The following is a 13,284-nucleotide window of genomic DNA, read 5'->3' as shown; positions in this document are numbered from 1 at the left end:
GTTACTGTAGCCCTATGCAATAAACAAAACAAATTAAACAAAACTTATATAACTATCTGATTTACATTATTTTATTTAATATAACTTTATTCACCATTTATTATTTATTTTTCTATATATCTCATAATCCATGTGTTTTGCTTACGTATGTAAATTAACATCTTCACTTTTTCATATCCACAATATTATATGTCTATAATATTTAGTTCACATACTAATAATAATGCATGAAAATGTGTGTATAATTTAGGCAAGTAATATTTTTCTAAATCTGTAATTAATTAAATAAAAAAGATAAATATTAGTATTCAATATTAATATAATTAAAAATAATATGTTTGTCCAACCATGACGTAATTGTACCGAATACTCAGTACATGTAATCTGGAGGTCGTGGGTTCGAGTCCTACTCGAGATTTGTTTTTAACAAATGAAATGTACCGAGTAATCGGTACACTTATGTCAAAGTAAAATATTTTATTTGATTCCATGACACAAAAATAAGTTATTCTTGTTAATAACAATTAATAATTAACATATTACTAGTAAAAATGATACTCATACTCAGACATGATACAATAATTCTCCATTCAAATCATGAATCGTTTTCATTCTATTACTACTATAATTTTACCACTACTTAAACTTAGTTAACAATAAAATACAATTTAAAAGTTTGGTTATTACAACAAATTTGATAACTTTAACAGCACAGTACAGTACGTACGTTGACTATTACTCATTCTATTTTACTACTACTTGGGTAAAAATGATAATATTACAATTTAAAATGTTAGGTATTAACAACAAATTTTCAAAACCCTCGTTTTAATACATAAATTTGATAATATACATAATAATAATATAACAGCACAGTACTACGTACGTTGACCATTATTCATTCTCCTTTACTACTAAATGTATTTTATGTGTGTAAACTTCGTTAACAATTATAATATTACAATTTAAAATGTTAGGTATTAACAAATGTTCAAAACCCTCGTTTTAATACATAATTAGATATTCACCGAAACGTGATAATAACAGTACAGATTACTAGAGATACAGTTAGTTAAGTCTAAACACTTCGTAATTTACTAGGCCCATAGTACGTATTCAATTATCAATAAAAACAAATGTAAACACCGAATTTTATTACATTATCTAGGCTATTGATTTCATTCAAACGGAAAATGAGAAACTATACCGTGTGTAATAAAGATTACGCCTAGGCCTATAACATCCCAGAGAAAAATAGTTGTCCCAACCGGGTTATCGGGCTCGAATCCGATGAAACGTTTATGACCTTCGATAATTTTTATTTGAAAATGCACCGACTAGTATTTAAAATTCACCACAGGAAGTATAATTAGTAGTTATTTGTTATTTGACATATCAATCCTATACATTTATAACGAGAAGATAATTTTATTTTAGACTTTTTATTATCTATTATGTAGGTTATACCAACTATTGCATTTCATCTGTTTTTCATTGGTTTTGCACAATTAAATAGTTCAGTTCAAACACTGTTATACAGCAATATCAAACAAGAGAGTCTTTCACCCTAGATCTCCCATGACTTACTTCTTCTGATAAACAGAATACGCTGTTTAGATGGCAGTTGTATTTGGTATATTTTCTGGATGAAGGACAGTGTAAGAAACAGTTCGAAGACGATTTCGTTGATCAATGGTCCCGGCAACTTTCTTCAACTCAGTTCTGAATCTGAAACACAAATATTGATTGAATAACTGAAAAGACCAAGACCATATCAAGACCAAGACCATATCAAAATGTTACCATGCAGTTGTCAGTCATCTACATTTTGTTTACTATTTAACCTGTGTATACAATTGTTTGCAGTTACTGTCTCATAAACTTCTACATTGAAATCAATAAAATCGAACGTTATTGCATAGAAAATGTAGTTACGGTACTGCCAGTAATATTTGATTTTGATCTGCCTATGCAGCTCTCTGATTTATACCCTATGATACCAGTTATCGTATACTTAACTGTACTCGGTCCAGTGGTTTTCCTGAATTGTCAGGTTGAAAAGAAATATGGAATTACCAACAATTGGTTTGATTAAAAAGTCGGATTTACCTGGGTATAATGGTTTGCAAGAAATTGCCAGATATGGGTTGTAAATTTTGAATTTCCTTGGTAAAATTGTGAAAAAATGGATTAACCCGATATTAGTCTGTTTAGATGTGTGGAAAGATATATATTAGGTTCTAGGGGCACTGGGTTGGTAAACAAAGCCTACAGTCATTTGGAAAGACGGATTTACCAGGGAAAAGGTGCTGTGAAAGATGTCATTTGTACCAGTTAAGATGGAATTTCAAGAGAGAGTGTAGGCCTTGCTGTTTTATCCATGGATACCTATCCACAAGATAATTTTAACTTGTAATTATCTTTGCAGTAAAGAGAGAAATTAAACTTACTCTTTCAATGCATCGACGCATGCTCTGTTATACATATACTGTACATCGAAGTTCCCAAGACTGCTAGTTTTGAACGTGCTTAGCGCTCGAGTTAAGGTCATTATTTTCAACGTATCATCTTTAGTAGGTAGTGTTCTTATAACATCAAGTTCAGTTCGAGGTTTCTTTTAATTAAAAAGAACAATATGTAAATATACGATATTGGCCTACTATCGCTCAGTAAAAATGTTCTTGTGATAATCTTTTCAGATTTCTAAATGTTAGTCTAACAAAAATAAGATGTGTACCTCCCCACATCCTTGTGTGGGGTTATGGCCCTCCATATTCAATAGGAGGGTCTGAGCCCATTTGCAACCCCAATCTAGATCAGCCTAAGCTAGTACGATTTTTCATCTCAGAAACAGTAGAGGATGCCTTTACAACGCCATTGGTTGTGTTGACACAAATACGAAATAAGCCTACCTTATTGTTTGGAATACTTCCTCGTAAGTTCACTGGAAAATTTGGTGTAAAAGAGCATTGTTCATACGTCGGAAAGTTAATGGCTGCGTGGTATGCAGAAGAAATAAATATGGTTGTGGTAAATATGTCAACAATTTGCTCCAAATCGGTTATTCCAGCATTGTCATCTCCAGGTACATCCTGTCAATGAAAATACAGTATATCTTTATTCATCCCTCATGTGTAAATTAACAAAAGAAGGAGATGAATTACATCATCTTACAATAAAGTACAAATTACAACATCAAATGTAAAATATAAAACTTTTTGAATTCTAAAATGTTTAAGTTACTACAGGCCTAGTAAAAAGTAAAAAAATATTACCAAAATAAAAATAATAATGGCACACAAGCAGCCAAATGATTTAACCGTTGTCTGACAACAAAGGAACAAATGCCTACTAAGAATGGAGAAACAAACACAACACTATTTAAAAGTTTAGAAATAGTATAAACATTTGTAGTTACTTGCCTTCAGTCCACATCCACCGCTTTCTACAGACTTTGTTAAAGTGTGTCTGAAAAGATGTAATTCGTTGTCATTTTCAATTTCTTCTTGGCTATCTAGAACAAAATAAAATCGCATATATTTATTTCCTTTACCTATAGGCCTAACCTATGTATTTTGCAGTCTTTTTCCTCATTTCGAGGATTAATAAAAAATGTCAATTTTGTTCCAATAGTTTATGAAGTACAGTATTTATTTTGTAAATAACCTTTAGAAAGGTTAATCTTCTGATATAGAGTTTATATTCGATGACATGAACTTAGTATTCATACCAGATATTTTGCATCGCATCTATGTGAAGTATGCCGCTATTTATTTTATGCTTGTCATGTTTGTCGTCTTCATAAAATCAGTTCACGATGACCGGGTCACCTTCTTGGAATATGGTGAAATAGACAAATAGTATTTTAAAACCTACAAACCGTAAAAATTCTCAGCAACCCGATAAACATAGCTTCGAATGGCATTCCAGATCAGAATACCATCGTCTCTGTAATAGAATTTTGGCAGAATCTTTGGGTCAAACAAACCACGTTCTTTCAGATCGTTTGGCAGCATTCCATTCTTTTTGAACGACCAGTTTGACAAGGTATGTTTAATGAGCTTTGAAGCACCGTCTGCGCCGGCTTTGTATGATTTTTCAAAGTAACCAGACTCTGGATCCAACAAGAGCTTGCGTCCAAGCCTAATACAAATTAAAAAAAAGATTTTTAAACTATTTTAATGTCACACGATCGTCATCCACAACCGATCACACCTGTCAGCAACAGTGTCAGCTGTATTTATTAACCACAGGCGTAGCACTAGTAAAGCACATCAGAAGCAACACAGCATAACGATAACTGTATCAGCAGTACCAGAGCAACAGTACCTACTTAAGAAACACTGCAATCATCATCACCGACGTAGTAGCACGAATAGCATTTCAAGAGTAATTTTTTTAAATTTCATACGCATTCGACAACGAGTAACTCGCAAATTACAGTATGGATGAACTATTGTATAATGTAATGCACATCAACATTACCACAATGAAAAACACCCCTGCCAGCACCAGCAACAACACAAGTACGCCTACTTCTGTACGTAAGTATGCTATTATTTCTGATCTCAATTGCAAAAAAAAAAAAAAATAAACAACTAGCGTCACTAATAGCATTTCCAACATCATCACATCACTTCACAAAGACTTTTTACCAGTTAGTGTTCAAGACTTTTTCAATATGCGGCTTGACGAGTCTTGAGAGAGGATGGGAAGGTGACAGATGGCGATGTATGGCAATGGTAATAGTTTCCAGGATATAATGGGTAAACGATAAATGAGCGCATATCTCGTGGTAGTTGGAATCAACGACACCGAACCAAAGCTTAGCAATTATCCAGGTATATTCAGGATCACTCGGAACAAATACCTAAAATGAAAATGTGTGATATGAATTAGTTTTAATAAAATGTGACCTATTCTTTGATACAGAGCACAAGTCAATATTTGTACAGTTAAATTTCAGTTTTAATACATTTGAAGATCTAAAACAATGGTAGGTAGGAAAGTGTTCACTCTAGTAGTATCTCCATGAAAGATGTTCAATTTGGTGTATCTCCATGAAAGATGTTCAATTTGGTGTATCATCATGGGAAATGGTCAATCTTGTGGTATCTCCATTGACAATTTTCACTGTGGTGGTATCTCCATGGAACATGCTGATCTATGGAAATTGTTAACTCTGGTGGTACCTCTATGACAATTGTTCACTCTGGTGATATGTATTTCGCGAGTTCAATGTTTGTTTGACGTACAAAATCCCAAAACTTTCTAGCTGAATGATCACGACCTTTTTTAGACACCTAACCCAATTTTGTATCGTAATTGTGACCATAATTATGAGCATTTTTTAAATAACAATAAACTAAACACTAAACTGCCTTTTGAAATGTGCCTAAAACACGCCTTCTTGGATTCTATTTTCAGAACTTACAGGATTTGTCGGCGACTTGGTGTGTCTGAGCTGAATGGCCACCGGTACCAAATCCTCGGCATCATTAACGTAGTACAGACAAATCGGAGCATGTAACTGTCAACAAAAATATTGATAAATTATACAAATAATGTAGGAAAATGGACCGTGTTATGAGCCCCTTCAGGCTTAGTTATTTACCCGGATAAGTTGGTTTCATGGGCGAATGTTTGCCAATGTTGGTGGGTTGGTCACAAAAGCAACCATGTGAAGCCTGGATGGGCAGTTTAATAAATGGTCTAGCCTACCCGTTTTTTTTTCTCAGTATAACTTACGTTGCTAACGTTTTCAAGATCTGCGTAATCACTAATAAACAATCGTTTTTCCTGTATAGCTTTTTCCAAAGTAAGATCTTTCATGGAAGGCTTTACCATGTCTTCGGTTACTCCAAAACTGTTATAGAAGATAGAAAATGATTTGTTTCACAATAAATGTCCACGAGTAATGACAATAATAACATTAAATAAATTGGCTCTGAATCTTAACTAAAACAAACAGTATGATTGATTACTAAGTATGAACACTTATTATGTATATCTTCCACGGTATATAACCTACTAGAATATGCACTTTTGTTTATGGTAATAAGCTAAGGCTATAGATGCGTATGAGATTATTTTGTACACATTTTATTGTCGACTATTGTAGAGGTGATTTATACTAAAAGTCCATAGCCAGGATTTTTAGTACAGGTGGTCCTTTTTCCACAAAAAGAGGCAGTGCAAACGTAAGCAACTGAAGAAAAGATAGATGTTCTTGAACATACTTTGACTGTTGACTGACTGGTAGAATTGGCCATGACATTGTCATAAATTAGGCATATTTACTAGCACTTTTGCTGCTGGTCTCTAGTTTGAAAGGCACTTCAAACCCACCGAACCCCTGTCGAAACTGTCGAAGTTCAAATAAGGAGAGTACGATCGAAAGCATAAATCTTGGTCTGAACAGGTCCTAAAAATGCCAATACAATTTGAAATACCACTGACACATATTTAGATTAAATAATTCATACTTACTATTCTGGAATTTTGGTACACAGACGTAATCTGGTTGGATTACCACCTGTCAACTGTAGTCGGCCGAAGTAACTGTCAGATCGCCAATGGTCAAATGCCTAAACAAGATCAACAACAATGTTAAAGGTAACATTGCGTTAATTGCCCCAAACGGTACGATTAAAGTTAGTTATCTCTTTTCATCTTAGATGTCGATGTCGAAGAGACATAACTTCGAGGCCCAACAAAATAAAAATAGATTTATTATATAATATTTCAAGTCACAATTAAAAACAAAGTGATTATTAAAAAAAATTGAATAATATTAATTACAACACTCCCTGAACAGCTTCTTGTCATTTGATTGGAGGATTGTTGATCACATGATATTCAATAGATACTCTATTGAACTGCATGTTTGAGAAACCGGAACGCGCGACGCAATGCTGTTCAGACACCGTCCAAAATCGGACTGCTGCCTTCTCGTATGGTTTAGGCCTTGGCATATTCTTTCGTTTAAAAAGTAGGTGTGTTATAAAACAAATAATGAATGTTTTTTTTATAAATAATTTATTTCGAAGAAAGATTAAATGTTCTATTTTCACATCATGAAATTAGTGTATTATTACACACATAAATTAATTATTTGTGTACTAACCGCAGGTTTTGAGTAGCAATATTTGTAAACACTATCCATTTCTGCAAGCGATGTGAACGGTTTTGTAGTACAACTGATTAGCTTAGCTGCCATTTCATTTTCAACAAGCAAGTTGTGAATCATTGACTGTAGAAGAAGAAGAAGAAGTTTTTATGCATTATAATTGTTCACTCGATGCTGTAGCTGTCACTCTAGAAAGTGACTATCGTAAATCATCAGCTACGCCTAACTGATGGAGACAGGCGAAATACAATAAACCTGCTACTCTGGTTCCCGGGACATTGTCTGTAGTAGGTACTGTGTTGTCTAATAACAGAAATACGGTGTATTGAAAGTATGTAATGTAAAAAGACTCGTTTCTAGATGACTTGCGACAGTCAGTTAGGCTCTATCTAGTGACAGCTGCATAATCGGGTACAATGTCTGTAAGAATATACAAACTGTAACATTTACCATGAGACCCCTCCCCGCTGACTTTGCATAAAAAGATAATCATGAAACAACCCAGCGGCATATGCCACGACAAATTGATTAAACTCAATAAAAACATGTAAAGATAAAATATGACATAACAAATTAAACAAATTGTTATATCACAAATTGTAATCATATTGTATCTGTGCTACATTTTTGTTTTAAATATTGTTATTTAAAAAATATGTATTTATAGTTAAAAAGATAAAGATACAAGAAAATGATTTTAGATTAATTCAAGAAATTGTATTGATCCACTTAAGATAATGAAAGACAACTACTATAAAAAAAAAACTATAAGAAAAATTGCATTGTGATATGAATGAATGATTAAAAGTGGCATGGTTCACTCTCAAGTTGCTCTAGATCCTTGTCATAACATTCTACAATTATAGAACTTTACATTTGCAGAACAATCTGGAAATGTTTATTTTTTTCATTAAGTTAGGCCTAACTACAAATAAAAAACATGAACATTATGTACCTAAATATTATAGGATACCCACCATAATAAATTATGTGTATTGTGAAATATAACATGTAAACGGAAAGTGATTCTTTCACAAACTAAGGTAAACATTATACTTTGGAAAATCGAACATAAGCTATACCTTACCCCATAGTCTTCATCAAATTTCTCTTCAAATGGCAAGTTTTGTAACTGAAAGAAAATAATAATATGTTCACATGATAATACATATCTTTACCAGTATGTTCACACGATAATACATTAATAGTATTTCCACACTGCAATACATATCTGTAATAGTATGTCCACACGATAGTAGGCTACATATCTTTAATAGTATGTCCACACAAAAATACATATCTTTTTTTACAGACTTGCAAAGAGAGCGACAGGTCGGTATGTCTAATATTTCGGCCATATTGAAGATACAGATAACCCGAGAGAGAGCCAGCAGACTTGATCCAATTGACAGATTAAACTTACCAATGGTGTGACCCCTGGAAACAGTGCATGGAACTTGTAAGTGTCTCTCATGAAAACAAGTTCTCTTTTACGTTGGTCAATCTCAGTATCGTGCTGAGGTAAGCAGGTATCATATCTAGCCCATCTTTAAAACAAAACAAATATACATTTTTATTTTTTCTATATACATTTTTTTTCTTTTTCTTTTTTCAATGCATAATTTTCTTGTTTGTTCATCAACAAGAGAGACAAACTACAGTAGACGTGTTCAATTTCATGGGTAGTTTTTCCCCTTTTACTTAACTGATTAAGATATTTTACTTAGGCCTACTTCATTTTCCGTTAGTTTAATGTAGTACTACTACGCATTTTATAAAATCATCAAAAATGTCTTCGTATTTGTTATGAAGACGATATAGAATTTCTTGTGTGAAATGTCGCTACCAATTTCTGTTCATCGAAAATTGTCTTTCATCTTTCTTAATTAGATAATGTATTTGATTTAGGACTACCTTTTTGTTTCACCTGACACCATCCATCTGTTTACAGGGAACTCGTATATCTTCCTCTCAACTTTATCAGCAATCAAAATCCACTCCAAACCCCAGTAATCTTTCCTTCCGCAAATGGCACCTATTACTGTTCTCTTCAAGGTTATTTCAATTTTCTCAATCGAACCAAAGTCATGAATTTCTGTCAACTCAAATGTGTTCCGTTGCCCTTCTTCGAAGTCATCTCGATATTGGACATCGAGATTAAAGGCTTTCGACTTTTTTCCATTTGAGTTTATCAACGTTAGTAGAATATCATCATCTGTACCAGCGAACCTTTTGTCGATTGTCTTAACAACAACTTCGTATTGGCATTGTTTTGATTCCTTGCCTCCCATCTTTGAAGAAATGCAGATACGAAGAGAAACGCACCTAACTCACAACTGATGTGCCAGAAAGTGGTTGAACTTTTCATTTATTTCGTTACTTATTTACAATGATTGAGATGAAATGCTGGTAGCAGCAATGCTCGTTTACAGGTTATTTTATTTATTTTATGGTACGATGTTTATTTTAATTATTGTTGAAGAGGATATCAAAACCTGGCAACAGATGACGTCTGTCATCATTTCGTGATGTCTGTCATTATTTCACAAATAAATGATAACATTTCTTGCGAAGTTTGTTTAATCACAAGACACCTCCTCGCGAATATTAAGAGGTTATCGTATATAATAGTCAAAAAGAGATATTGCACAAGGTCCTGGCAATTTTAGTATATTATCCTCGTACCGTTGTCATGCATCAGATACAAGATAGGATTTGAGGTCTGTGATTATTTGAAGAAAGTTGTGTAAAATAAACACGAGTCATACAGTTAATAATACTGTTACGTATAAACTGCCATTTAGTCTTTTACAACAGTATTATGAATTCTTGGCCTTTATACGTGAGCGTGATTGATAACCTCGATATTTTGCTTGGTTTTATTCATTTTCACAAGACAGGAATACAATTACCATACCCATCATTTTTTACTAAAATAGTGAATATAATAACTACAATTAAGAGTAAGTAATTAATTTCCCTGTATTGAAAAATTCAAATATGAATTTACATGCGCAACTCGATCAGTTCAATTCGTTTACACATTTTGCATCGCAGGCAACATGTACTTTACTTCGCAGCGTGGATGTTTTGTAAACGCAATACACTTTTACAGCTTTTTCTTGTTTATTTTTTCTGGAGTAAACAAACATTTGGTTAGTAATGAGTTTAGTGTTTCAAAACAAGAAAAAAGTAGATTCATTCACTTTGTTAAAATGTAATAAATAGGGCCTAACCTATACCTGTCGTCAAGTCGAACGGAATTTATGTAGAATAATTGTTGAAGTCTACTTATAAAGCTAAAAAGTATAAACCGCGCGAGTTAATAATTGATTAAGCTTGACACCGGTTAACTCTCTCTGGGATATCCAATACAGCTTTATAAACAATGCAAAATAAAAGAATGTGGTTTGTTGCACAATAAAATATTCTAAAGCAGATTACGGGTCCTCGTTGATATGGTTTTAGGTACGGTACGGTGCATTACGGGTATATACGGGTCTTACATGATGACCTAAAACTCGTGCTGTGCAAATCCTCTGGTGTGTGAACTGTGGCGGATCTAGGGGACTGGGGTATGGATAAGGTTTTCTTTCTAACTTCTGATGATCCTATCTTTTGCATTATCATTTTCAAGGGGGTAGGTGGGAGGAAGGATTGTTGGAGTGGCTTTTTTTTTTATTGTAACCTTGATTTTAATATTATTATTTGTGCATGTCTTTTTGTTCTCCTTTTCTTCAAGTACGTTGAAGGCCTATAGTATGTTTCTGCGAGTATATTGTACGTTTCTGCGAGTACGTTGTATCCACGAATATATTGTATGTTTTTAATTGTATTTTTGGCGGTGAGTGCCTTCCATACCTGAATACATTTAAATCTATTTCACGGGGATGTAGCATGGATGGTTGTTGGTTTGTTTAAAAATACAATGCCCAATCTCAATTTACCTTGCCGAAAATCGTGATTTTCTTCCTCTTTCAAGATTCAAGAAATGTTATTACTCAACTTAAAATGGAAGTTCATTTTGGCTAAGGCAATAAAAGCCAATAAAACTTCAAGAAAACATTGCACAAACGCTATAGAATAATGTTATAATACTATTAAATACGTTTAATAAAATTTAAAACAAAAATTACAGTATAAAGTTATCGTCGAACATTTTAATTATACATAATGCTATTTACAACAAAAATACTGTAGATTGATTTGGTCGTGGTCTTATTGTCATTATTATAATTGTCTGCTATCTATAGAATTGTAATCGTTAGAACCATTGCTACATGTCTATGACACGGTGTCAGTTAAAATACTAGGCCTGTTACATTTAAATTTAATTCAAGGGTGCAGCTTTTGAGCAGGGTTGGTGGAGGTGGAGTACTCACATAATGCGCGCATGTTTGCCGCCATGGAAATTGCTCGCACACCGCACGCGCCTCATGTGTCATAACAACGCTCCTTTGGTACTACTGTGACAACGAAATATAACAAACGTCCATTGAACTTTTAAAAGCAAGTATTAATTTTTGTTGCTCTTCAATACAACTTACTTATTATACTGATTTCGAATACATCATTTGTTTTATTTGAAAAATACAATGCCAACATCTGATACAAGGTGAGCAAGACTTAAAAAACTAAATATTTTGTGTCTGGGAGCTAAGGTCGTTGATTTAAGTAGTCCCACCAGGACCACAGTTATTAGACAGACAGAGTAGGGCAAAACATCTGATCAATTAAGAATTTTCTAGTTGTAGGTCTAATGTTAATACTAAACGCGTATTGACATTTTAATTTCAAAGCATTTTTTTAATGAAACAATTATTTTAGAGAATATTATGATTATTACAGATCTGGACAGAACGTTGGATCACATCAGCGTAGATCCATGATTAAGCGCATTTGGACGGCTGTCCTTGCGCTATTTTGTGTCAAAGCAGATGACGACATCGATGTCCCATATGAAAAGACGAAAGCTAGCAGTGCCAGCAACAGAGATGATGACAATCAGACTCGTCTGTCAACAAATCAGAAACCTGATTCTAAGTCTTCTCTCAAGCATCACAGCATTGGCAGGACATCATACAAGACATCAACTCCAATGATTACAAAGTCTGTTCCAGTAGGTCTAGGCCTACCTCTAGAGGCATATAGCAATGGCTATTCATCAGCACCTGGACGAATGTCATTAGCAAGCAATAGCAGTAGCTGCTATTCGTCTGTTTCTGGACAATTTAGTATTCATATGAATGCCTCTTTCAAATATCTCGATTGCATTCTGCCTCAATACGTACCATATATAGATTCTTCAATCATACCAACTTCTCCTTTAAAAGAACTTGGAAGCGGAAGTTATGGACGTGTGGACCTAATGGAAATAAGTCATCAAATGGTGGCTGTGAAAACTGCATATCTGAACAGCCACGAGGACACACATAAAAGTTAAAACGTGGTTGAAACTGTGTATTGAAGCACGGATCATGAAATATCTTGAGAATGATTCAACATTTCCACAAGTGTGTGGAGTTTTTCGAAAGGAAGGAAAGTATAAGATGGTCATGGAATATGTAGCAACACCAGGAGAAGATAAAACAACCACAGGGAGATGCGCTGGAAACTGGCAACTTCAATGACATCGAATTAATTGACATTATACTGGTCGTAGCCCAAGGATTAAAGAAAATGCATAGTCTAGGATTAATACACAATGACTTGGCATCAAGAAATATACTTGTGTACAATAATGGTTTTAAGACAACCGCAAAAATAATAGATTTTGGGATGGTATCAGCCATTAAGGAGCCCAGGCCAGGAAACATGTACAACAAAGTATTTCAGCAGATGGGAGGAGATACAGTAGAATTTGTAAACAAATATCCCGACATCGCGCGCACCAGAACGCGCACTGCATGCAGCCCATGATTCCATAGCGACGGATGTGTATGCACTTGGAAACGTCATTAACCAAATTGCAAACACCATTGGCAGTGATCATATGTCAACCCTTAGTAGTCTTTGCCAACAGCAAGACCCAAAAACAAGACCTACAGTTGACGCCATCATTAAATATCTACATATGATTCGTCAACTTCAAATGCTGACCCACAATTATTTCTGATGATTTTCATATTAAGCAGTTGATTTAATAAATATTTTAC

General features: G+C 33.9%; 2 protein-coding genes across 2 annotated transcripts in view; one reads left to right on the top strand and one right to left on the bottom strand.

Moving 5' to 3' along the window:
- The window catches only part of LOC144849842 (charged multivesicular body protein 4b-like), a 178,965-nt gene that overhangs the window by 36,709 nt on the left and 128,972 nt on the right, over positions 1-13,284 (top strand). The gene's annotated exons all lie outside the window — the stretch shown is intronic.
- Positions 58-13,284, bottom strand: part of LOC144850190 (polyunsaturated fatty acid 5-lipoxygenase-like) — a 45,659-nt gene continuing 32,432 nt past the window's right edge. Inside the window, exons 2-14 of the mRNA XM_078707422.1 lie at positions 9,044-9,458; positions 8,553-8,676; positions 8,217-8,261; positions 7,127-7,252; positions 6,490-6,587; positions 5,749-5,866; positions 5,435-5,530; positions 4,656-4,870; positions 3,881-4,143; positions 3,423-3,514; positions 2,913-3,092; positions 2,451-2,614; positions 58-1,728 (exon numbers count right to left, since the gene is read on the bottom strand). Of these exons, the coding sequence (XP_078563548.1) occupies positions 1,614-1,728; positions 2,451-2,614; positions 2,913-3,092; positions 3,423-3,514; positions 3,881-4,143; positions 4,656-4,870; positions 5,435-5,530; positions 5,749-5,866; positions 6,490-6,587; positions 7,127-7,252; positions 8,217-8,261; positions 8,553-8,676; positions 9,044-9,420 (2,013 nt within the window). The 5' untranslated portion in view covers positions 9,421-9,458 and the 3' untranslated portion in view covers positions 58-1,613. The remainder of the gene's footprint in view (positions 1,729-2,450; positions 2,615-2,912; positions 3,093-3,422; positions 3,515-3,880; positions 4,144-4,655; positions 4,871-5,434; positions 5,531-5,748; positions 5,867-6,489; positions 6,588-7,126; positions 7,253-8,216; positions 8,262-8,552; positions 8,677-9,043; positions 9,459-13,284) is intronic.

This window comes from Antedon bifida, chromosome 8, assembly GCF_963402885.1.
Source record: "Antedon bifida chromosome 8, ecAntBifi1.1, whole genome shotgun sequence".
Lineage (NCBI taxonomy): Eukaryota > Metazoa > Echinodermata > Crinoidea > Comatulida > Antedonidae > Antedon > Antedon bifida.
This window is presented reverse-complemented; position numbering and strand designations above follow the sequence as displayed.